The 25,732-nt window shown below is 35.2% G+C and overlaps 1 protein-coding gene and 1 pseudogene across 1 annotated transcript in view; one reads left to right on the top strand and one right to left on the bottom strand.

The window, feature by feature from the left end:
- ERC1 (ELKS/RAB6-interacting/CAST family member 1) overlaps positions 1-25,483 on the bottom strand; it is a 480,046-nt gene extending 454,563 nt beyond the window's left edge. The window contains exons 1-2 of the mRNA XM_015598545.2: positions 25,401-25,483; positions 324-1,146 (exon numbers count right to left, since the gene is read on the bottom strand). Coding sequence (XP_015454031.1) covers positions 324-992 — 669 coding nt within the window. The 5' untranslated portion in view covers positions 993-1,146; positions 25,401-25,483. The remainder of the gene's footprint in view (positions 1-323; positions 1,147-25,400) is intronic.
- LOC112472474 lies at positions 18,229-18,346 on the top strand (annotated as a pseudogene).
- Positions 25,484-25,732: the final 249 nt, after the last annotated feature.

The raw sequence follows: 25,732 nt of genomic DNA, 5'->3' as shown, positions 1-25,732 counted from the left end.
TGTGGCAAAATTATATTCTCACTAGAATTGAAAAAAAGTTAGTATGTGCTGAAAGAAAAGACAGGAAGAGAAAGAGAAGCCAGGAAAAAGACACAAGCAAGAATGTGGAGCAAGAAGGCATGGCGACCAGAAAACAATTACAGCACAGGACCAAATCTGTAAAAGACTGAGAAGAGGAGGACAGAAAATACTAAAATAAACAGTAAACAGGAAGATAAATGAACGAAAGGGGAAAAAACACAGAAAGAAAAGAAAAAGAATTGCTCATTTCATTTATAAACACAAATTCAGACAATAAAGGTAAACATACATATAAAACTAACCTGATTTTCTTCCTGCACAACTCTATACTGTTCCTTCCAAATAGTGATTTTGGAAGCTTCGTCTTTTCTGAGGGCTCGTTCTTTCTTCAGCTCCGGGCTCCAGAAGGTCTTGATGCTATTCATTGAAGAACTTAATTTGCTCTCCTTTACTTCCACATCCTTGCGCAAGAGATCATTTTCCCTTAATACTTCCTTCAGCTGTGTCTGCAGATCCATGATTGTGTTATCTCTTGCCTGACGAAGAGAGTGAGGAACAGTGGACGCCATACTCACAGGAGGGAGGTGATGCTCTCCAAATGCTATGGTGTCACTAGCAACCCCACTGCTAGCTATATTGGGACTACTGCCCATAGCAGTCATCCTAACACCATAAGGCAGACGTCCCCCAGAACGGCCAAGTGTCATGGTGCTTTTAGGAGTTTCAGAACCCACATTTTCATGGTCACTTAGGTACATAGGGCCAGATGTGGCATAGGCAGCATTTAAGGATTGGATATTCTCCATTGAAAGGGTTTTTCCACTGCCACCTCCAACACTGCTTCCAGAACTCCCTCCTGTACTGTTGGTTCGACGATGACCCAGGCGAGGGGAACGTGGAAGCCTAGGTGAACGCCCAGGGCTCTGGTTGCTCGGTTCCACCTTCCCAACTGAGCGAGCACTTCCATACATGGTTGCAAGATGAATTTAGGTGCCAGGAAAAGTATAAAGCAGAATACAAAATATGGAACTCTGTGAGGTTTCTCTGGCTGTAAGTCTGCTTAAGGCTAATCAGAAATAACAGGTTCTCAGCTGTCCAGTCTTGAAGAAATATCTTATACCATATCTGTAATGAAAAGATTACACATTAAATATTCCAATAATAAACATTTCCCTTCTCAGAGACTTTTCACTACCCCAACTTGAGGAAGATCTCCCTTCTATCATCCATTTACTCATGCATTCAAAATTTCTTTATGGCACAATTTATTTCACAGTAAACATCATTTTTTAAATACTTCATGTCTCAAAACTGAATACTAAAAGCACACCATGCAAATGGAAAAGAAAAATAAATAAGAGATATAGTGACTGGCATGGGAAAAATAAAACTCAATGTTTGAATATGTGATTTCCTAAACTGGAAAACCCAAGATCATCAGCTGATAAGTTATTAGAACTAACAACAGAACTCAAGAAATTGGTCAGACACAAGATCAATATATAAATAGCAATACTTTCCTAGATATTAGTAATAACAATTAGAAGATGCAATTTTTGAAAAATCAATTCACAATAGCAACAAAGCCATAAAAATACTTTGATATGACTCTAATGAAAATATGCAAGCATTTTTGGAAAAAACTACAAAACTTCACTGAAAGAACACCTGAACAAAAGGAAAGATATCCATATTCATGCATGAGAAGACAAACACTGTAAAGGTGTCAGTTCTCCCCCAACTACTTCGAATCCTAATGATTCTTCACATAAAAGTTGACTCTAAAATTCAAATATAAGAGTAAAGGTACACAAATAATCATAACAATCTGAAATAGAAGAACAAAGGAAAACGATGTCTCCTAAATAGCAAGATAAATTACAGGTCCACAATCCTTTATTTGCTATGCAAAAATCAAAGAAGGTCTGAAAATAAGGTGTTGGTTTTTTTTTTTTAACTTGTTCAGCAGCAAAACCTGACCTAAGGTCACTAATTGTTTATGTGTAGCTCACTTAGTGTGATTATTCGTACAATTCATTGAGAAAATAATGTGTAGGATTACAGAATACTGCATAATGCCCACTCGGTACCACTGGGAAAAAATCTGAACTCCAAAACCAGATCTGAACCCAGGTTTTCTCATAAGGATTTGTAGCCTTTTAAAGCTACAGTTATTAAAAATGTAAAGTACTGGACCAGGAATATAGTCTAAATTATATATGTGAGTCTAGCATATGCTAAAAGTAACATTTCAAAACAGTGAGGAAAGGACAAATCATTCAATAATGGGATTTGTACAATTGGTACTCTTGCAAAAAAATTAATTACATCCCTACTTCACACAGTACACAGAAATAAATTCTATGTACATTAAAGATATAACTTTTAAAATGATTAAAAGTACTAGAAAACTTAGGATAATATCCTGTGAACTTGAGTTAAGGCAGGGTTTCTTAAATAAGAAACAAAAAGCAAAAACAACAAAAAAATACATTTAATTATGCCAGAATGACAAATTATACCAAAAAAAAAAAAAAACCTAAAAGCAAAATTAAAAGAAAAATCAAAAACTAGGTGAAAAATATATCTAACATATGTATAAAGATCTGTGTACAAAATATACAAAGAATTCCTACATAGGAATGCCAAATTTGAAACAGCAAGGATTAGAAAGAAAGCAAACTTGTATGTGTAAGGGGAGGCTAAGAGAAAAATGTTTGTGAAGACTTTAACTTCACTTATAAAGCTTTATACTCAGACTGAAATAAATCTTTCATTTTTTAAAAAAAGAAAATACGTTCATATTCTACAAGTATAATTAAAACAAATTTTAAAAACACATATCATAGCTATCCTACTTTCCACACTTTTCTCAAAGATAAACCAATAAAGATCTAAACTAGATCTCTAATTCCCTAATATCATTCCACCAAAAAACTGGCTTAGGTTAAGTAACGGGTTTCAGCATATTAAATACTTTCCGAAAATCCACTGTTACACAGAACTGATTCTTATAAATGTTTCCTTACTGAAAATGTCATCCAAGTAAATTACAAGGTCTATAAATTCTAACAAGATTTTTAAAAGTCTATATATTCTAGTTAAACTCAAAACAGGTTAAAGGTCTTCAGAAATATGAGTACATTAGTGATCCAATAAAGATACCCCTCGAGTAACAAACAACAAGCAGGACAGGAAAGAGAGCCCGAACTTTTACGATTTCATCTTCAAAAGAGCAACAGTACACCAAGTTCAGAAATTTTGCTAGTAATGTTAGGAAATTCCTTTTCAGGACTAACCTAGCTCATGAAGTAAAAATTCCTTTTCATAATAAATCTGGACTGTAAGGCAGATGACAAGTAATAATCTACATATTACTGTTTGAGTGAATTCTATTTCGAGATCAAAAAGGGATGCAATATTTTTTTTTCTTAAGTAATCTGAATATTGCTTAAAATAAGAGCCATTCATTATCCAGATTTCCTCAAATGATAACAAAAGCTAACATATATTGAGTATTTACCATATGCCAGGCATTGTGCTAAGAATTTTATAAGGTTTAATTTAATATTTATAAACCCCCTATAATATACCTGCTTGTCATTACCTCCATTTTACGGATTAAGGGAATGAGGCCAATAGTGTTAAGTGACTTATCTAAAGTCACAAAGCTATTAAGTAGTACGGTTAAGACTTGAATTAGAGTACCTAACTCCAGAGCCCTAGAGGCTAACTACTATGCTTAACCACCATCATCTGCTGACATTAATGCCTCAATTGTCCACAAGATATTAAAAGCTTCCATGATTTTATGGCAGTGTGTCCTGCTAATCTAGTATGCTAAAACTGAACTTTAGAGACATCTTAAGTTTCCCCAGGTGTAAAGATCAAATAATCACATTTATCTTTCTATCAAAAAGAAAGTCTTTTTTAAAAGACGGTGGGAAAAAAAAAATTAAGTAAAAACCAACAAAACAAAGAACAATAATTCAGAGTCAATAATCATGCCATCAGAACTTTAAGCTTCCACATTCAATTTAAAAATTCCCAACTATGCCTTGTGAAGAACTCTGTTTTCATATAATTAAGTAACTAAATCACACTGAATAGGCTATGATCTAATAACAAAAATGCACATCAAGTTTTCAACATTATCAAGTGCACTCTAATGTTCAAGTCACTTTCAGATCCAAAATGGCATTTGCATGTAGAATCTTTGTTATTATTAGAACTATATTCATTTATACAACAAAAGAAGGAAATTCACTAGCTATGTTTAAAGCCCTCATACTGGCTCTTTTTAATCTCATAAGCTTCAAGGAAGATGGTGTTTAAAAAAAAAATTATTTTAAAAATGTGCCAGACACACAACCACAAAATAGTAATTCCTGCACTTTGAACGGGTGACAAAAAAACGAATTCTGAACAAAAAAAGTTATAAAGTATAATTCCATTAACATAAAATTCTAGAACTAATCTTTCATGACAGAAAGCAAATCAGTGCAAGCCTGGGTATGAGGATGAGGGGGAGGCATGGATCAAAAAGGATAGGAGGAAACTTTGGGGGTGACGAAATGTTATCTTGACTGGGGTGATGGTTTCACAGGCATGTGTGCGTGTGCGTGTGTGTGTGTGTGTTTGTGTGTGTGCGTGTATGCATATACTTATCAAACTATATACTTAAAATATGTTCAGTTTATTATATACAAATTATACCAGAAAAGTTTGAAAAGATAATTTCACAGTCCAAACTCCCTTGCCTTTGATGAATCCAAAAGAAACATCGATACTGACTACACACCTGGAAATCTGATTGCTACTGGAGAAAATCATGCAGCTTTTGGTTTGAGCCCATAATGTTGCTCCCAGAATCCTCCTACAAGTCTCTCAGTTAGCTTTCTATCTAATGTTTTCTTAGCTCCCTATCTAATATGTTACGGTGGTTATTGCAAACCTTTCTCTGACTATCAAACAGAAAACAAATTTCCGGGGTCAGAGACAAAGAACTTTATTACAGCACAGCAAATAGTATAAGCATCATGTTTGAATTGGCTCCCTGTTACTCCCAAGTTCCAGAAGGTGACACAGAAGGACCCAGGGAGATGCTACATATGGAGTGGGTTTGCATCATAGCTGAGGAACATTTGAGATTAGAGAATCGACCACTTTTATAAAAAGCACAAAGTAAGCCTGCTCTCTCCCCATGGGAGATATTACCTCACCCCCCAAGGTGACTTGCTGCAAATACAGTAATGAGAAATGGCCCAGGGTAAGAGCAGCCAGGGCCTTGCATTCCTAGCATACCCAGCAAGGCATACAGGAAAGAGAGACCCACAGAGGACTCACTCTCAATATTCATGGTAGTTTTACAGTATCTTCATAAATTCTTTGATACTCCCTTCAAGAGAAGAAGCCAAATTCCCTTCTCTTTGAATTAGGACTAGACTTAGTGATTAGCTCCTAATAATATATCATTTCCAAGACTAACTCACAGAAGACAATGAGACTTCTGTCTTGGTCACTCTCTTGGATCAGTCGCCTGGGGAAAGCTAGCTATTATGTTATAAGGATATTCAAACTACCTTACAGAGTGAGCCACACAGTGAGGAACTGAGGCTTCCTGCCAACAGCCATGTGAGAGAGCTTGCAAAGGATCCTCTAACCCCAGTCAAGCCTTCAGATGACTGCAGACTTAGGTGGCATCTTGACTGCAACCTCATGAAATACCTTGACCCAGAACCACTTAGCTATGCTCTTCATAAAAACGGTGAGATGTTTGTTTGTTTTGAATCCAATAAGTTTTGAGGTAACATTTTATACAAGAGATACCAAATACAGTACTGTTTCCTGAAACTTTTGTTTCAGGTGTGCATATGCATACATATGTGCATACTGGATCACAATTTAAAATGTGTTTCTTTTTGTAGGTTCTAAACAATTCTCAACACCACTGCCAGAATACAACGATTCTCCAAGTGAGTCAGGATTTTATTTCTTTAAAATAAAATCATTTTTTTAACTTTGCCAAGTGAAGTAGAATGGCAAAAGTTAAAAATACAATTCCAAATCACAAAGCAACAAGTGCTCAGAATACATAGACACAGTAGTTTTTATATTACCCTACTTAACAGTGTTGCCTTTGTATTAAAGCATATTAGCACTATGCTCAAGTATGAAACCAAAAATGTGACCTTCTCTTTTCCTACAGAGTAAGTAACAAAAATGCAATGCATAGACCTTAAATACATTTCATCCTAACAAGGACCCTATAAAATAATTTTTATTGTGCTCCTGAGGCTCAGTCATGTTGTGACTAGTAGGAAAGGCTTGGGCTGGTTCAGCTCCACTATTTAAATGTATAGCTTTTAACAAATCAATCTTTTAAAGCCTCAGTATTCTCATCTACAAAATAAACATAATATTTCCTCAAAGGATGGCTAAAAAGATCAAATCAGTAAGTATAGAATATCTGGTCCTTGGTAGGTTTTCAATAAATGTCAATCATTACATTTCTAGGAATTATCTTACACATATTTTCACATGCGTAGGAAAACTAAATAAAGATGAACTGCAGAATTCTTTGAAATAATGACTCTGGTAATAGCCTATAAAATTATGGGAATACTGTGCAACTATTAAAAAGAATAAGGAAATCTGTATGTACTGATAAGAAAAGAGATACGAGATATATAAGACATTTTTAAAAATTTACAAAAAAGAGGAACACAAGAATTTGTGGGGAAAGGTGGGGTTTTACATTTTCTTTTCTGTACTGATTAAGGTTTTAACATGAATTACTTTTATAATTTAGAAAGTAATTACAGATATGTGGGATATAAACCTAAAAGCAACAAATGAACAGGACAAATAGAGACTCATGGACATGGACAATGGACTAGTGGTTACCTGAGAGGACGGGGGAAGGGGAATATAGACGGAGGAAAAAATTTAAATCATTTCTTCAATTAAAAAAACAATTAATTGAAAATTTAAAAAATAAAAAGTAATTACAGACCCACACGTACATGGACTACTCAATTCTGACAAAAGTGCAAAGCAATACAGTGGCGAAAGTAAGGCAATTATGCTCTCCACAACAGATCCGAACAACAGATTTTCATGGCCACCACAGTCCATCCCTTGCTTCTCCATGATTGAGGCCTCTGTTCTTGAGGGGAATCATAGACAAGGGAAGGTTACTGGAACAAACTACAGCTGCCATTACTCTGAAAAGCACAAATGATACTCACCTGCTCCCTTCTCTACTATTCTAAATTGCACTCATCCTCAGTTCTCACCTCGGCAAGTCTTAATAGCTGATATACAGTGGCAACCCAAACTTCCATTCCAAAAGGTTCTAAGCCCTTGGAAATCATATTCATCTCAGACCAGGGTTTGTGCACAGTCCATTCACAGTTAAGACAGAGCAAGAGAGTACTAAAAGGTGCCCAACTGGATCACCTAGTTTCTATTACATGTGTTATTCCTGCCCTCATTATGTTCCTAATAGTGAAAAGTTATAATCTAAATGTCCAACAATGAGGCATTGGCTATATAAGTTAAAGCACAACTATAAAATGGTTTATTATCTGTAACGGGTTGAACAGTATCCCCCAAATTTTCATGTCCACAGATTTATGTGACCTATATGGAAATAGGGTTTGCAGATGTAACCAAGTTGAGTTCATACTGGATCATGGGAGGCCCGAAAGCCAAAAACTAGCATCTTTCTATGAGAAAAGAGAGATTCAATTATATACACACACATAAGAAAGACCATCTAAGATGGAGGTAGAGATTGGAGTGATGCAGCTACAAGCCAAGGGTCGCCAAGGATTGTCCAGGAGCCACCAAAAGCCAGAAAGAGGGAATGAGGGATTCTCTCTAGAGCCTTCAAAGGGAGCAAGGCACTGCCTCCACTGATTTTAGACTCCCAGCCTCCAAAACTATGAGAAATAAATTTCTGCTGTTTTACATTACCAAGTTTGTGGTTATCTATTACAGCAGACCTAGAAAGTGATTATACTATCTCACTGATGTGGCTCTATACTTAATTAAAGAGAGATTTGTGATCTGTTGTCAAACCAAAGAGGAAAAAAAGAAAAAAGAAAAAAGTTATAAACACAGATTCTACCCGAGTTTTGAGTTTGACTGTTTTTTTAATTACAGCAGAATATATAACTCTAGGTAGTAAGGTTTCTGGTGGTGATCTCACTTTCTCTCCAAATCATAATTTTCTATGAGCACATACTATTTTTACCAATGGACAAAATAAAACTAGTTGGGGGATAGGTCGTATAAAGATATCCAACAGAAAGGGTATACTGCCTCAAGATAAGGCTCTAGTTACTAAAAACTCCCAATACCACTTCTAGAATAAAGCCAGAATAGTTTCTTTACAGCCACATTCAACGGATTCTCTTTACGTCTACTGTTTTCAGCACTACTGACCACTTCTATTTTGAAACTTTTACCTGGGTCTTTCTAATATTACTTTTCTGGTTTCCCTACTATCTCTCCAAGATAATTCCTTGTTGTACATTTTATTGGCTCTTCTTCCTCTGCCTACCTTTAAGATACTGGTATATATCTTAGAGCTCTTTCCAACATGTTCTTGTCTCCCACTGTTTTACTTTCCCTGGGTAATCTCATCCACAGCCATTGTTTCAACTTGTTTAAACTATTACCTATTTTAGGTAGGTACATATTTTAGTTTAGATTTTCTCTATTTTACCAACTCTGGCTTCTCCCTTGGGCTACAGACTTATATGACCAGCTACTTACTGTACCAAGATTTCCTACAGGAAACTCAACAGTTCTAACTAAATAAATATATATTTTTCCCAAAACAGGCTTCTTTCCTCCTATGTTCCCTAGGTTCGCTAGAATTCATTCTAACTCCTCTTTCTTCACTCCAGTATTCAACTCTCATTAACTCATCAATCACTGTGTATCATGAACTCTTATCTTTCTAATATATTTCCTTTCCCTCCCTACTGCTACAATATCATCCTGTCTGGCCCGTACTATTACAACATAATCCCCTAAATAGTCTCCTTGCCTGTATAGTCTTGCCTCTTTCCAATTTATTAATGATTCTTAATTTTATTTTCTCAACCCAACATATTTAAGAGATATGACAATAGCAGTTATTTTGATAAACATTTTCAAATTGAGGGTGAAAGACATATTAGAAATTCCAGAGGCCAAAAGGTCATTTTTCATTTGATAAAAGCCCCATATTGTAATACCCTCCGTTCTCTTCCTCCATGCTCCACCGAGAATCAATATATTTGTATGTCTTTTAGTTTTGCTTCAGCATTTTTTAACTGATTTAATTCACATGTAATAAAATTCACCACTTTGAACTGCACAATTGATTCTTAGTATAGTTACAATGTTGTGCAATCATGCCATATCTGATTGCAGAATATTTTCAACCCTGCAAAAAGAAGCCTATGAACCTGTAAGGAGTCACTTCCCATTTCCCATTCCCCAGGCCCTGGCAACAAATATACTTTCTATGTCCACAGATTTGCCTACTTTAGACATTTCATATAATGCAATTATAAAATACGAGGCCTTTTGTGTCTGGTTTCTTTCATTTAGCATAATGTTTCAAGGTGCACTCACGTTGTAGCATATATCAGTAGTTCACTCCATTTTATGGCTAAATAGTATTTTGTTGTACGGATACTCTACATTTTGGTCATCCATTTATCAGCTGATGCACATTTGGGTTGTTGCTATGAAGAATACCACTACTATGAACATTCACGTCCAAGTTTTTGTATGGACATATGTTTGTAATTCTCTTGGGTATACACCTCTAAGCATGCAATTGTTTGGGCAATATAAAAACTCTGTCTTTAACTTTTTAAGGAAATGTCAACTGTTTTCCAAAACATATGCAATATTTTACATTCTTAGCCACAATGTATGAGGGTTCCAAAGTCTCCACATCCTCATCAACACTTGGACTGTCCATCTTTTTTATTACAGCCATCCTAATGAGTATGAAGTGTTATCTTATTGTGGTCTTGATGTTATGACTTTTCATTTAAACAATAATCTTTAAAAAATTATAAGCACATTTGAAGGCAAATATATTTGGTGTCCGTTTTGGAACTATATGTTATTAATATATTTAACCTGTGACATTAAATATTACTATTAAATGAATACATGCATACAGAAATAAATAAAAATTCAAATAATAAAAGTTCTCTCCATCCTTCTCATGAGAGATAACTACTTTTGACCATTCTGCTTTTAATTCTAATAGTTAACTCTATAACTCTAGATTATGTAACTTTTTCTTCATAGTATTTATTACCATATAATATGCAATTTGTTTCACTTCCCTGTTTTATCATAAGTCTCCTTCACTAGAATGAAAGCTCCATGAGGACAGTAAATTTTCCCTTTTCTATTTACTACTGTACCTCAGCACCTAGACTGGGGCCTGACATATAGAAAGTAGTCAGTAAATATACATTACATGAATGAATAAATTACTATTGCTTGAATTATCTAAATCTTTAAATACATTTTCTTGAGATTCTCCCCAGAAAAAGTGAGAAATTTTGTTCATAGCCTCTCTTTTTTCTAATTTTTCTGGGGCTACCGTTTATTTTTACTTTTTATAATGATTAACGTTATCTTTTTAACTAATATACCTAAACTTCTGTTTCTTTTTTTCTCTATCAAATTTACACTCTTAACTTCCCACCATCCATTCAGTACAAGATAAAGAATCTAGAGTTCAATACATTCAGCTTCCTCCCACTAATTATACATACCACTACTTTTACATTATAGAAGTATATAACATTTACTTTTTGATCTATACTTGTCTTTGTCTACAATTCTGAAAACAGAGAGCCAACAAATAATTTACAATATGATGATAATGTAAACATTACTTACTGCAGAATCAGGTAGTAATTGGAACTAAAGAAAACACATAATTCTGTTTATTCCCACCCTAGGATTTACTACAATTTATAATTATTTTTCTTTACATGCTTTGTCTGTATTCCTCACTATACCATAAACTCTATAAAAATAGGATTGTTATACATAGACATACACCCCTTGTTCATTAGTGTATCAACCACAGCCCTTACTACTACGTGACATATAGCATGAATTCAATAATTATATGTTTACAGATACAAGGATAAATTGTGGAAAGGGGAGGGGAGAAAAAGAGAGGGAAGGCCCAGCCACCATAGACACCCACATACACCCACCAAGGATGTCAATGCCAATCTACTTTAGACATGATGCCAATCTTCTTTAGACATGAAGTATCATATATAACATCCATTCTCCAGCATCAATCTGAGATAGAGTTAAGGTAGAAGGAAATAAATCTATAAGCTCTACCAGTCCAGCAAATGTCAACTAAAGGTTAAGTTAGAATAAGAAAATGATATCCTTCCTGTTTCTGTAATTTTATAATTTTTACAATAAAGATTTATTGCTTTTCTTTAGATGTTCATCAATAGATGAATGGATAAAGAATAAGAGGTACATATATACAATGGAATATTAGCCATTAAAAAAAGAAATCTTGCTATCTGCAACGACATGAATGGACCTAGAGGGTATATGCTAAGTGAAATAAGTCAGAGAGAAAAGATAAATACCAAATGATTTCACTTATATGTGGAATCTAAAAAACAAAATAAATGAACAAACAAAAGAGAAACAAACTCATAGATATAGAGAATAAATTGATGGTTGCCAGATGAAAGAGGGGTTGGAGGGATAGGTGAAAAAGAAGAGATGAAGAAGTACGAATTGGTAGTTACAAAATAGTCATGACGATGTAAAGTACAGCATAAGGAATATAGTCAATAATACTGTATTCGATACTGTAATAATATTGTAAAGCCAATAATAACTATGTATGGGTACTAGATTTATCGGGGCACTCACTTCATAAGTTATATAAATTTCTATTTGAGATGTTGTACACCTGGAGCTAATATAGTATTGTATGCCAACTGTAACTGAAAAATAAAAAAATTATTTAAAATAAATAAAAAATAAAATGAAAAAAAAAAAAACATTGATTGCTTTTGACAACCCATTTCTCTTATTTTTAAAACCTTCTATATGTATGTGGGGTGGGGAGCTACTGGATTTTCTCCCCTGAGTTTTTTAATAAAGTCCCTTCTGAAAAACTTCAATTTTAACTCCAAAAAGGAAAAGCACTTTTTCTATCTCTTACCCTGGATATGTGGATGGCCATAAAGTAGTAGTAATAGTAAGAATAATCCACTTCAAAGCCTCCAAAAGGAAGCAAGGAAATGCTGCTGAAATAAAACAGGAAAACATGGAAGGCAGAAGAGGCATAGCTGTGGAGGTCAATTTTTAGTGATCTCAGGTTTTTAACATCCTAAATCCTACTTCCAATACTTATTACCAAATCTCCATGAGGTCTTAAAAGAACAACAACAAAACTGAGTTCGGACCTGGCCACTGCTATATATTCACACTACAAGCTTGTCAGCTAGGTCAGGAAAACCATAAAGAGTAGAATATTAGAAAACTCCAGAATATTTACAAGAAAAGTATTGTCCCAATACCTACTGAGAGAGAACACCAGCCAGCCCAGCCCTATTCCACAGACACCCACAGACATCCACTCCGAATCCTGTAGTATAGCCAGGCTCTAAAAATGCAAATACTTCCACACACAATGATTATACGTTAGCCTTTAATTTTCACTCTCCCACAAATAACTACAAGCATAACATGCAACTGCAAACAGCAGTCTCTCACTCTATTCTCATAGATTAGAAGGGTAATACTAGCTCTCCACAACCTGAATCTCCAAAAGAACACCAAATATTCATAGTCAAAAGAAAGCAGAAAATCCTTTAATAGCAACATGGTAACCAACTTCAAATTAATTACAACTGGATAGGCTAACAGAGGTGTGCTATGAGTTACTGATAAGGTGAACTAGAAATACATCAGCCATTAACTATTTAAAGCATTATATGTGAAAGTCTGACTTAAATCTCAAAATTATTAATCCAACATGACAGGTTACACTAATCACTGATTAGCATTTATCATCAGAAAATGAGTTAGGTATAACACTGAATTTCAACATTTTTAAAGATTTAGTTCATTTTGTTAAAGAGTTAAATATGTCACCAGGGGCAAGAAATGTGCTGCTACCTTAAGAACTCTATGAAAAGATTAACTTTTAAATACCATTCAAGTACAATTTGGCAAAAACTATCAAATTTCAAATGAGCATACCCTCTGACCAAGAAGTCTCACTTTTAAAAGTATTCTCTAGAAGATATATTTCAGAGGTTCAAGGATATAAGTGCAATGATGATCTATTACTATATTACTGATAACGGCAAAAAAGAACTACTTAAATTTCCACCAACAAGAGACTGGTTAAATAAAGATATCTCCAAACTATAGAATAAAATACTGTTTAAAAAAACTTCTTAAATGTCTATATCTGACAATCTTCATAAAGACATCTATGATATATTGTAAAGCGGAAAAGAAAACAAGTTCAGACCTGTATAATACAATCCAATCAGTATATAAAAAGTACACATATATATGTTTGTATAGCCACAGAAATTATTTGGATAGTAAGAAACTATTTCTTAAAAGTCGGATGGAGCCAATTTTTCCCTTGCATACATACTTTTCTTTTTTTAAATCGTTTCAACAGTGAGATGTATTACTTTTACTCACACATACACACACAAATGCACCCAGTCACTAAAAACTAAGGGCTTAAATAAGGACCTCAACTATTCAGCACTATTATATGGTAATTAATGGGCTAGGCCGCAGGCTGATAAGGTCTCTGCAAGTAGCAGGAGGCCGGGGAATGAGAACCCTAGGAGTTAAAGAAGGCACAGATGTCTCTGCTTCCACCCTCAGCAGGTAGCATATCACGTTTCTAACATCAGGCATCCTTAATCTGATACTCCTAGAGACCAAAAATTATAGAACCATGTGGCTAAAACACCACCTTTTGGTGACACATCTGAGAAAGAGCACCTCTGCTAAGAGCAGCAGTGACACTTAAAACACCTATCAGTAGCCAATTCATTTTTTTTTTTTATGGGTAAGAAGGTTACTAGGTTACAATCAATTTAATTGTTGTTTTTAATAATTCTTATCAATCAGTTAATCAAGTTAATTGTAAGGTCTATCGAAGTTCTCAGCATGACAAATATTTTATCAAGCAGATACTTAGAAGCAAATACAAGGTTATTAACCACAGCTGTTCTCTACTTATATCAGCAATCTGTATGTACCACTTAGTTCAACAGAATCAAGTTCTAGATTGTGTAGCCTTCCCCAGTGACTCCATTCCTCATTGATAATTTGATTTCTTAAAATTCTAAAATATTAAATTGTTGTAGTTATCTTTCATTTTACACCCACATCTCAATTTACATCATGAACAGTTCAACACAAAGTTCAACAAAACCTACCAGACTGATTAAACTGAATAAACACAGTGAACAGATTCACAACCCCTCATCCACAAACTGAATTCCAAAAATCTCTGAAAATCCAAACGTTCTGTAACTGTTCAAGTGTAGTTTAGTGACAAAACCACACTTGAACTGATACAGAAATACCAATGTGTTTGACGAAGGAACTGAGAAGCACTCCCAAACCTTGATTGGATTGTTAGATAATATATAGTGTATGCATCATATCAATTTTCTGAAATCTGAGAAATTCTGAATTCTGGCCCAAAAGATCTCAGATACAGGCCTGTATACTGGATAAGATTAAACATCTACACTATTGTTCGTAAAGATATCTATAATGAGGAAGAACTACACAAAGAGTTTTTAACTATATTCTATTTTTCAAGCTAGGTGGTGGGTACATCTGCAGTAACTGTATAATTCTAACTTTATGCATGTATGAAACATTTCATAAATTTTTAAACTTTATGTGAAAAACTGTAGGTACTCAATGTTTTATTTTCTTCCTTAAAATAATAAAAGCATTTGGAAAGCAGCAAGTTTGAAAATGGCTAAGGGTCTTAAAAACATTCATATCTTTTGATCCGATAATTCCATAAACACGAAACCAATCTACTTAAATGATCCAAAATGTAGAAAAAACTGGCCACATTATGAATTATGATATACCAGGTTTATTAGGACTCATTCAATTGGGAAATGTTTAAGTGAAATCTTTACGAATTAACATGCTGCCTACAAAAAAGGTATTTATAACTAATGTCTGACATAAGAATGTTTATATTTAATACAGTAAATGAAAGTGGATATACATTTAACATATGCTTGATTTTGCAAATATACATATAAGCATAGCAAAAAGAATGAGAGGAAATCTGTTTACTTTCTTCTTAACAGTTGTCAAAATTTTCCAAATGAGTACATAACACTTTTTTAAAAAGGAAAAATATTTAAACAGAAACAAAAAGGGAAAAGTCACTGTTATTTCAAGTGAGCATTTCTCCCTTTTGGACCTGGTCACAAAATCCTTCCCAACACAGCACTTCCAGCTGCCACCACCAAATGTAGTTGGCATATAATATCAAACCTATCTGTTGGCCCTAAACGCATCATAAAACATTTTCATTATCTGCAATGATACAGATACAAAATGTCTAATATTATTTCAGACCTAAATGAGTATATGAGAAATACTGTGAAGAAGAGAGCAAGATTTCCTAACACACACTAGGTATATAATGCATGGGGTAGGCATTATGAAATTGTTTCTTGTCTTCTCCAATACACTTGAGGAATGGCACACCGACAGGTAAAATGGGCAAGATAAAACCTGAGGGAAAGACTCAGAATAAGAATTTGCAGAGCCATTAAAAATCATAATTCCTTTGACCTGGGAGAGTCCATTTTTCTCCTGTTACTACACATCTCTAAATAAACTCTACCAAGGACTGTTTTTAACCATAACTCTTTACATGCATATACCTAAATGTAGAATTACAGACTTTAGATTCTATAGATTTAACCTAGAGTACAAAATCGTAAACTTAACAGTATCCAAAAAGATTCAAAGAGAATTCAGTAGTTCCTGGATTAACTAAGACAAGGAGACCACGATACATTTCAAAGTTCTAGAATTAAAATAGCTTTCTATTACAAAGTCTACTTAAATGAAACTTTACAATAGAAACATCACATTATTCTGCATATTTTTAAAAAACATTTTACATCATATAAAGCATTTAACATAATATGGGGATCATAATGAACACTCATTATATTTTCTCTATTTTAAGATGTACTTTTTTCCTAATTTAAAGTTTCTAAAATTGGGATTCAGTTTTTAACAACATGTATAATTAAAATAGGTTTCTTTTTTCAAAAAAGGAGTAAATTATTAACTTGGTGGTACACTCCACCAAAAAAGAAATGGCATCTTAAAAATGAGGAGACATGGTATTATACATGGTAAATACTGGCCATGAATACTTCAACCTTTTCAGCAAAACTTTCAGGGAGAAAGATTTTATTATGCTATTTCTAGATGAGGAACTAAGGCTTAAGTTCAGTAAGCTGCCCAAGATCACACATCTAACACTAAAGTTACACAGACTCTTAACCTCTATATATATGCTGCATACTCATCTACTATTTTAGCAGTTGCATTTATAGATTTTTTTTGACAGAGCAGTTAATATTGGTTTGTCCAAAATCACAAACTTGTTTACCTCCACGTTCCTCATAGTCCTGCCATCTACTGTGTTTCTACACTTCTTTCCTGAGCTCCAGGCTTGAATTTCCAACTATCAAGTGAATGCACTTGGTTATTTCAGAGGCGCACTGGCCAATATGGTAGCCACTAGTCACACAGAGCTGTTGAGAACCTGAAATGTGGCTACTGAGACTATGGGACTGAGCAGACTATGGAGCTATTTCATTGTAATCAAAAGTTAAATTTAAAAACATACTCAGTTCAGTTACCAGAAAACTTTTAAGCATGTTTGGAACAAGTTAGATGAACCCACTTTTCAACTGTAAATTTAATAGAATGTAAATACAAATCAGGTATTTCTGAGAAAAATTTAGCACTTGAATTAAGATATGCTGTTAAGTATAAAATTGGTTTCAAAAACATAGTATGAAAAAATAAGGCAAAACTGCCCGTTAATAATTTTTAAATATGATGTTTCAACCTGTTGAAATGATACTTTGGATGTTTTGGGTTAAATAAATAAATAAGTAAATATTATAAAAATTATAAAATCAAAGAGTTTCTTTTTACTCTATAGTGTGGCTACTAAAATTTTAATTACATACATGCCTCACATTATATTTCTATTGGACAGTACTTTCTAGAGACTCCTGTTGCCCCCACATAGCTATGAATAGCTCAATGAAAGGCATCACCATCCCTCTAGCTCAGTGCTGCCCAATAGAACTTCTCTGATCATGGAAGTGTTTTATATCTGATGACTGGATGGTGGTGGTTGTGGTGGTGATGATAATTAAGTCTGACTCACAGAATCCCTTAGGATATTGTGGAGCCAGAGTTCTTATGAGACTGGAGAATATCACCTATTATTTTGACTTTCCTCTGAGGGAAGAGTAAGTTACCAAAAACTGCAGACCAGTGCTGTGCAACAAAACTTTCTATGACAATGGAAATATTCTATATCTGCAATGTTTAATACAGAGGCCACCATTCTATCTGGCTATTGAGCACATGAAATATTGCTAATGTAACTGAAAAACTGAATTTTAAACCTTATTTCACTTAAATTCATATAAATTTAAATATTCATACATAGCTAGTGACTACCTTATTATACAACACTGCTTCTAGCCTACCTTCTCCATCTGAAAGTCTGGGAGTCACCTTAGTCCCCTCGCTCCCTATCAACTGTCTTTTCCCCCCTCAAAAGTATACACACACACACACACACACACACACACACACACACACACACACAAACACACAGACTGAATTACCCAGTCCTGTGTTCTTTAGAGCTTTCAATACTGTATGCTTCTCTATCTCCACTTTCACAACTTGCCTTTTCAGGCTTTAATGGGATAAGGCCACTGCGTCCTAGTTGGCCTCCTCACTTAGCCCTCTCCTATCCACTCTTTGTAAAATGTAAATATATTTGTATTTCCTTTACTCAATTCTCTAAGGTCTTGCCATTGCTCAAGGTAAAATTCCAAACTCCTCTGCGGCCATGCCACCCTGAACAAGCCCGATCCTGTCTGATCTCAGAAGCTAAGCAGGGTCAGGCCTGGTTAGTATTTGGATGAGAGATCACCTAGGAAGACCAGGTGCTGGGCGTAAAAAATAAAAAATAAGGGATTGTAAGCTGACAAGGTCCTTGCAATTTGTGAGTCAACCAAGGGTTGCCTCGCCTTAAAAAAAAAAAAAAAAAAAAAATTCCAAACTCTAAAATGACTTACAAAGCCCTTCATGATCCAAACCCAATCCCCAGCCTCATCTTTCACCATTGCCTTCCACCTTCCAGTTCCTGTCCATATCATTAACATTTACTACGCTCTATCAAAATAGCCTGTTTACTTGTCTCCCTTACCGGTCACTAGCATCCTGTGAGCAAAGACAGTCTCAAACATTTACTGCTAAGATAGAGCACGATAAAGTAACATTACACAAATAAAGTATACTAGATTTTCCATAAATGTTTTTTGAATGAGGGAAAAAAAGAAAAAGGGAAACAGACATGTACTCTTGGACAACTACAAAAATAAAAAATTTGTAAAGCAGATATTTTTGTTATTACAGTTAAATGAATTTTAATATAAATTCTTAAAGAGTCAACCTCTAATTTTGAACTTTTCAAGGAAATCCTGATTAATGCTTAAAAAAATACATATATACGTATATATACATGCTATGTAGAAATACATATTTATACATTACCTGCATTTTTTAGTTTAAACTTAAAGAATAATTTATAACCATTTTCAATTAATTTATTTTTAATAACAACCAGGGAAACAGATAAAAATTTATGTTCTATTTAAATTAAAAAATACCAAGCCCTAAGCTAAAGAACAATCAAATTATTTTAGAATGGTTTAGAAACTTGGCAATACTATAAAATTACCACAAACCACTAGAAAAACCACCACGAATACTGAGTGAAATGGTCAATAACTTTACTTTCGATAATTCTTTCTACTTAATAACTTTTTATTTATGCAAGGGAGAAAAACATCAAACAAATCTTCAGCCTAAATTTAATACAGCAGTTTAGAAAAGGGATGCAAAACTCTTTGAAATACTCAAAATTACCTCCCACTAATGAAAATGAAGTGAATACTGCCACAAAAGTAGAAAAGTCACCCGTGTGGCATCTGAAGGGATGTATCCTAAAAGATCTGAAGGAATGTAATAAAAAAAATATGTAAAACACAGGTACTTCTTATTTCAGAAGAAATCCTATGAGTCTCTTAGATCTTTAATAACTTCTTATTGATTAATCATAAGTTCGAATGAGTTTTTCTGCCTTGAAAAGGTCAGCAAGAGTAAATTCTGTATGTACAAGGAGAAAATTATACACACACACAGAGAAAAGGCAGGCAGGCAAAATTAGTCTCTATCAATAATCTTTTTCAAATAAGTGAAAGCTTTTAAAAGAAAAAAAATGTTTACTCTTTAACCAGTAGAATTTAAAAACTCGTAATTAGCCACATTAACAGGTTAAAAAAAAAAACACATTTGTCTCAATAGATATGAAAATGCATCGGGTAGATTTTAACATTTATTACTGATGAAAAATCTTAACAAATTAGGAACAGAAGGAAACTTTCTTAATCTAGTAAAGGATATGTGCAAAAGCAAATAACAAATATCTCTCGGAGAACAGCTCTGCTGTTTCATATTTGGCAACCTGCAGCTTACTTGAGTCTTAGTAGAATGTCTTGTGATTCCTCCAAGAAAGACGGTACCCATCTTTCTTCCAATGCCACCTCCAGACCATTATTCCTGAACTCTTACATAAAATCCTTGTTACTCTGATTCTCATGCTATTCAGCAACAATCTTCTACCTCCGCCTCTTTACTATGAGCTAATAACCACCTGGATATCGCTATTCACACTCAGTAAGGATATGCTGGCAGCTAGTTCATATTGCCACTATCTTCTATGCCATCACTCCTGAGCCATTTCAACATACAGGTGGGTGAGTCATCTAACACCAGTTATTCAAACCCAGTAAACAACTCTCTAATTTCTGGATATAGCTATTTACAACCAGTTGTGAATTTACTTAGTTGTATTATAATCCATTCATCTGTCAAATATTTAGTATTATTTGCCCTGTAGAGAACATATGACAGTCCCTATTCTCATAAAACATAGGACATATGTTTTCACTTACCACAAAGACAGCATGAAAAGGTCTGAATGAAGTCCAGACACATTACAACTACTACCTTTCCTTTATTTATCTGTTTAGGAACCATGTAAATTCTAGGAAACTAGAATTACTGTCTGATGTGACCCAGTGAATCCATGTTGTACCCTCGTGATCACTATTTCTCTTGACAAGTCTTCTAAAACTACCTTTTAAATAATCTATTCTAAAATATTGCCAGAGTTCAATATTAGATTCATCAATCTATAAATGTATAACTGTGCTGCCCAACACATTAGTCACTAGTCCCAATGGCTATTTAATTTTAATAAAATTAACAACTGTTTCTCAGTCACACTAGCCATATTTCAAGTATTCAATACCCACATGTGACTAGTAGATACTATATTGGATAGTGAAGAGAGAAAACATTTCCATCATCACAGAAAGTTCTATTGGATAGTACTTGTCTAATGTTTTTGGTATTCACTTCCTCCCTAAAAAAACTTAAAATGATAGGTGTCATTTTCCAGTCTCCTGAGAATTCTCTGGGATTCTATAATATCCTAAGAAATTCCATACATCGGGCATCATCCCCATCATTATAATCACCATCACCACCACCCAATTGTCATCATCAGAGCAGTTGATTTTTATTGAGTACTTATTATATTCCAAGCGTTTTATTAAAATCTTTGTATTATCTCGCTTATTCTTCAAAACAATCACATGAGGCAAGACTATTAGTCCCATTTTATGGATGAGAAAATTAACTGAGTTTTAGACAATAAAATAATTCACTCAAAGTTATACAGCTAGAAAGTGACAGCAATCCATAAAGAGTTTAAGCAAATTAATAATGTAATTATTTTGCCTTTTTAAGACAACATACTTTTTAACGAAAAGGATCTCACAGTGGCACTCGACATTCCAAACTACTTTTAGATCCCCCAATTTGCCCTACAGCTTTCTTGCCTTGGAGTTCTACACATGCTGTTCCCTCCACTTGCATCCTTTTCATTTTGCCAAATCCAACTTAATCTTAAAATGTCATCACTCTCCCCACAATCCAGTTTAGAGATCCATCTTATGAGCTGATATAGAACCCTGTACATGGCCAATTGAATACCACAAACTCCTGTTAACTTTTCCCTTTCTCCAACTAGAATGAAACTCTGTAAAAATAAGGGGTCTTGCCCCTTATTTAACACGGAATCCATCTAGTCTAGCCCAGGACTTGGAACACAAAAGGTACTTAATAAATATTTGATAAATGTAAGAATAATGGAAACAAGACGCCTAGATAATCAAATCATTTCACAAAGTCTTTCAACCATGTGTAATCTAATTTGACTTTTACACAAACTTATGCTTCTATTCAATCACAGAATGTTAAAAGTAGGCACTAAATGGCTTCATTGCCATTTAGTTGGTAACAAAGTATTTCACAAACCTTTTTTCCACATAATATGTAAAACAATACTTAAACCTCAAAGTTCAGGGAGTGACTGCTAATGGGTTGGGGGCTCCTCTTTGGGGTGATAAAAATGTTCTAAAATTGATTGTCACATGGTTGCACAAAAAATTGAATTGTGCCCTTTAAATGGGTGAATTGTATGGTATGTGAATTATCTCTCAATAAAGCTATTATAAAAAAACAAAAGGTCTGCAGTAGCTAGACTTATGAAAACTATTAAGCCTGCAAAAAAAAACCTAGAAGTTAAAATACTTGTTGTATTTATGCAATTTTAAAATAGCTAATGCCATATTTTTGCAAAAAAAATTCACTGGTTGGGAAAAACAATAAATTGGAAACTATTTGCCTTCAGGAATAACTGGATGGGACAAGACAGACTTTTCCCTGTGTAATTTATACCTTCTGATTTGATTCCTGTATTACCTATTTTAAAAAATATATAAGTATACATAAGATTAATAACAACAAAGTCATATCTTTCCTTAGTGCAGTACAAGTATACACTCCCAGGCTGCCTATTTTGTTCTGAAAAAATTAACAAATAAAAAATATTGTAATAAAGCAACCTAGGGACATGTGTCTAATCACACACTAAAAAGCATTTAGTCATTTCTGTTATTAGATATTATAATCAAACAGAATTCTCTTATTCGACACTCTGACACATCTTTAAACAATGACATAGTTAACTGATCATTCCCTCCTTTAAAACTTCCTTTCCTTCACTTCTAGTACATAGCATTCCCCTAGTTGTCCTAACTCAATGCCTCTTATCAAACTCCTGTGCCAGGGTCCTCTTCATTTCTCCAGAAGATATCTTAAAAGGTAAGTTCCATGAAGGCAGGAATTTTTGTCAGTTTTGTTCAGTACTGTATCTCTCAATAGAAAAAAAGTACCCAGAACCATACTCAATAAATAACTGCTGAATGAATAGATGAATGAATCATGCCCCAAGACTCAGATATTGAAGGGCCATAGAAATAAATTATATTCCGTATAACCTTTATGCTGTTTATTACATTATATTTCTCTGAAAATTGATAATCAATGTACTGATTATTATTTGATTAACCAAAATACTTCATTCCTTGGTCTTTCTCCATCTATGTTTTTGATATGGTATGTGTAAAATGCACATTTAACAGCTCTTATACTAATTCCAAAAGCAGAAATTTAGTGTATAAAAAAAGCAGCTATTGCTGTTAGAACCTTCACTTTTGTTTCCAGCATTAATGTTGAATAAACAGACTGACATACTTATCTAACTTTACTAATGAAAAAAATTTTTAAACAACCTCAGTAGACTCAACAAAGATATCACAGTAATGACCAGCAAGTGACACTTCTTGAAAAATAAAATGTAGGGATTTTTTTAAGTCATAATAAATTCTAAAGAGGAATAGGTCACCTGTACCTTATACTTTCCCCAAATCATATAATTTCATTCCTACAAAGAGAAAAATCACATCTCACCATGCAAATGTCATTTTTAGCAATATACAAAGTTTCACCCAAAATCTTAGTTCGCATTTGTCCCCAGGTGTACCCAAATTAAATCAAAGTATAATTTAAAACCCAAAACTAGACTGTGAATTTTAATTTTTCCTTCTAAGTAATCCAAAAACAAAATGATTCATGTACCAACTTATCATTTGATCTATCTGAATAGTTAATAAATCGTTTATTTATAATTAATAATTGCACCACATCCTTTCTTTTTTAATAGCTACATCATGTTCCCTATAAGTCTCTCCAAGCAGAAGTATTTACTAGAAGGTAACAGTCTGCTCATGAAGTAGGCATGTTAAAGAAAGGCAATGATCTGCAACTACTGACATTGAAATCCGTATATTTCTCCCTTGGGTTACAGGAAAGCACTTCTCTGGCTGTGTTCCCAAATAAATTGAGTAAGCCTTGGGAAAGTCATTGCTTAAATTCCATTTCATGACGGTTTCTCTTCCTCTATAAATGAATTATTAAGAGTCATGCCTACTTCCATCCATTACATAATACGTGTCCATCGCAGGACCTATTTCCGAGCAAGAAACAACTTACATGACACTGATAGGTAAGGTCAATGAATATTGTAATCTAATAGGGAGCAAGAACCCAGAAAAGAAGATTCTGATTTAATGTGCTAAATTATGAAACACTGATGTGAAGAGCACTGAACACTGTTTACTCTTAGTAACATCTCCTTATGAAGTGACAGACACATGCCCCCCAAATGTTATTAAAGAACATTTTAAAAGCACTTGACTCAGAAATTGAACATTTCTCAGAAATTGAGGGGCCTACCGAAAAAAAAAAATTCACTTCATTTTTAAAGTATCTAATAAAGATATCTGCAATTGAGAAATGAAAATAATCAATAATTATGTTGAACACAAAATGTCTGAATGTCAAGGTCTATTGAAAAACGAGCTAGGACAGTTGTGCTTTAAAACATTAAGCTTTTTTTTCATGTAATTAGCTCCAACAGAATTGTTCAAATTGCTCATCTTATCCATCCAAAGTAATCAACCACAACCACCTTCAACTATTACTCAGAAATGTGTCTTCCAAAGCAACCACCTGATTCTCAGGCCATCTCTTAAGAGGTCAGGATAGAGCTTGTAAATTAGGTGGTAAAAAGAGATCTCCTAAGCACAGAAAAGTCAATGGAAGATAACAACACCGTTAAGGTTCTAAGTGTAATGGGACCTATTTCCCTAAAGCTGTTGCCTGAATCAAGTTGTCTTAACCAAATATCTCACTCTTTTTGAAGGGTGTAAAACTTCAGATTCATCCAGGCTCACAATTTACCCACCCCGAGCCAAAAGCAGAGGGATTCTCTTCCCTCCCCAACCCACCCACCCACCCCTCCAAGATGAAAAATGAAAAAAGAAAACAGAAAAGCAAAACCCTAAAGTAGAAATGTGCAACAGCTTCTCAACTGCCTCAAAGGCAACATCCACAGCTCATCTTCCTTTGAAATACAACCCTTCATCTCCTATCCTACCATTTCCCAAAAAGAGCGGGGGATGGAGGGAAATCCTCATCTTTTTTAACATTTTCCATCAGTCACCCAAATCCACAAATCCACCCTGACCGCACCCCATCCTCAAGGTTCCCCAATTTCTCCATCTCGCCACTACCTCACCCGCAACATCACGCCTCACCAACTTTCCACCCTTCGTTCTCCAAGCACCCAGAGACCCCAGCTTCCACCTCCCGGTCGGGGTCCCCACACCTAATGCCTCTGCTCCCGCCCCATCCCCGAAGGCGCCTGGGTGGAGCCCGCCGGTGGGCTGGGGTGGGGTCTGCCGCTCCCCGGACTTCCCCATCCCCCCGGCACGGAAAGGAGGGGGAGGGGGTCCTGAAGCCTCACCTACAGCTCCGCCCCTCCCCGGGGGCGCGCTGCCCTGCCCTAGTCAGGGCCGTGAGGAAGAGGCAGGGTAAATAAAAAAAGGCAAAAGAGCCTTGGGGCCAGCCAGCGACAGACCGGAAGCTGGAGGTCCCGCCTGACTTCCGAGCTGCCGCCACCGCGGTCGTCTCACCCTCTTCCCGGCTGCTGCTGTTGCTGCTGCTGCCGCCCGGGAGCCGCCACCACCGCCAATGCCGCCGCCACCACTATCGCCGCCGCCGCCACAGCCACAGCACGGCCCGGGCGCCCGCTGACGTCACCGCGCCCCGCCCCCTGCGCGAGACACCTAGCCCCGCCCCAGGCCCAGCCGCGAGACGCTGCGAGCTCCGCCTTCTCCCTGCTCGGCCACCTCGTTTCCCCGCGCCCTCGGGCGACCGGGACTCGGCGTCCCGCAGGCCTCCGGCGCCTTCCAGGGAAAGGCGTGTTATGGGCTAGGAAACAGGGCTGACCCAGGCTCCGGCGGGG

The sequence above is a fragment of the Pteropus alecto genome, unplaced genomic scaffold, assembly GCF_000325575.1.
Source record: "Pteropus alecto unplaced genomic scaffold, ASM32557v1 scaffold76, whole genome shotgun sequence".
In the NCBI taxonomy this organism is placed as follows: domain Eukaryota; kingdom Metazoa; phylum Chordata; class Mammalia; order Chiroptera; family Pteropodidae; genus Pteropus; species Pteropus alecto.
The sequence above is the reverse complement of the archived record's forward strand: the minus strand, read 5'-3'. Positions and strand labels throughout refer to the sequence as shown.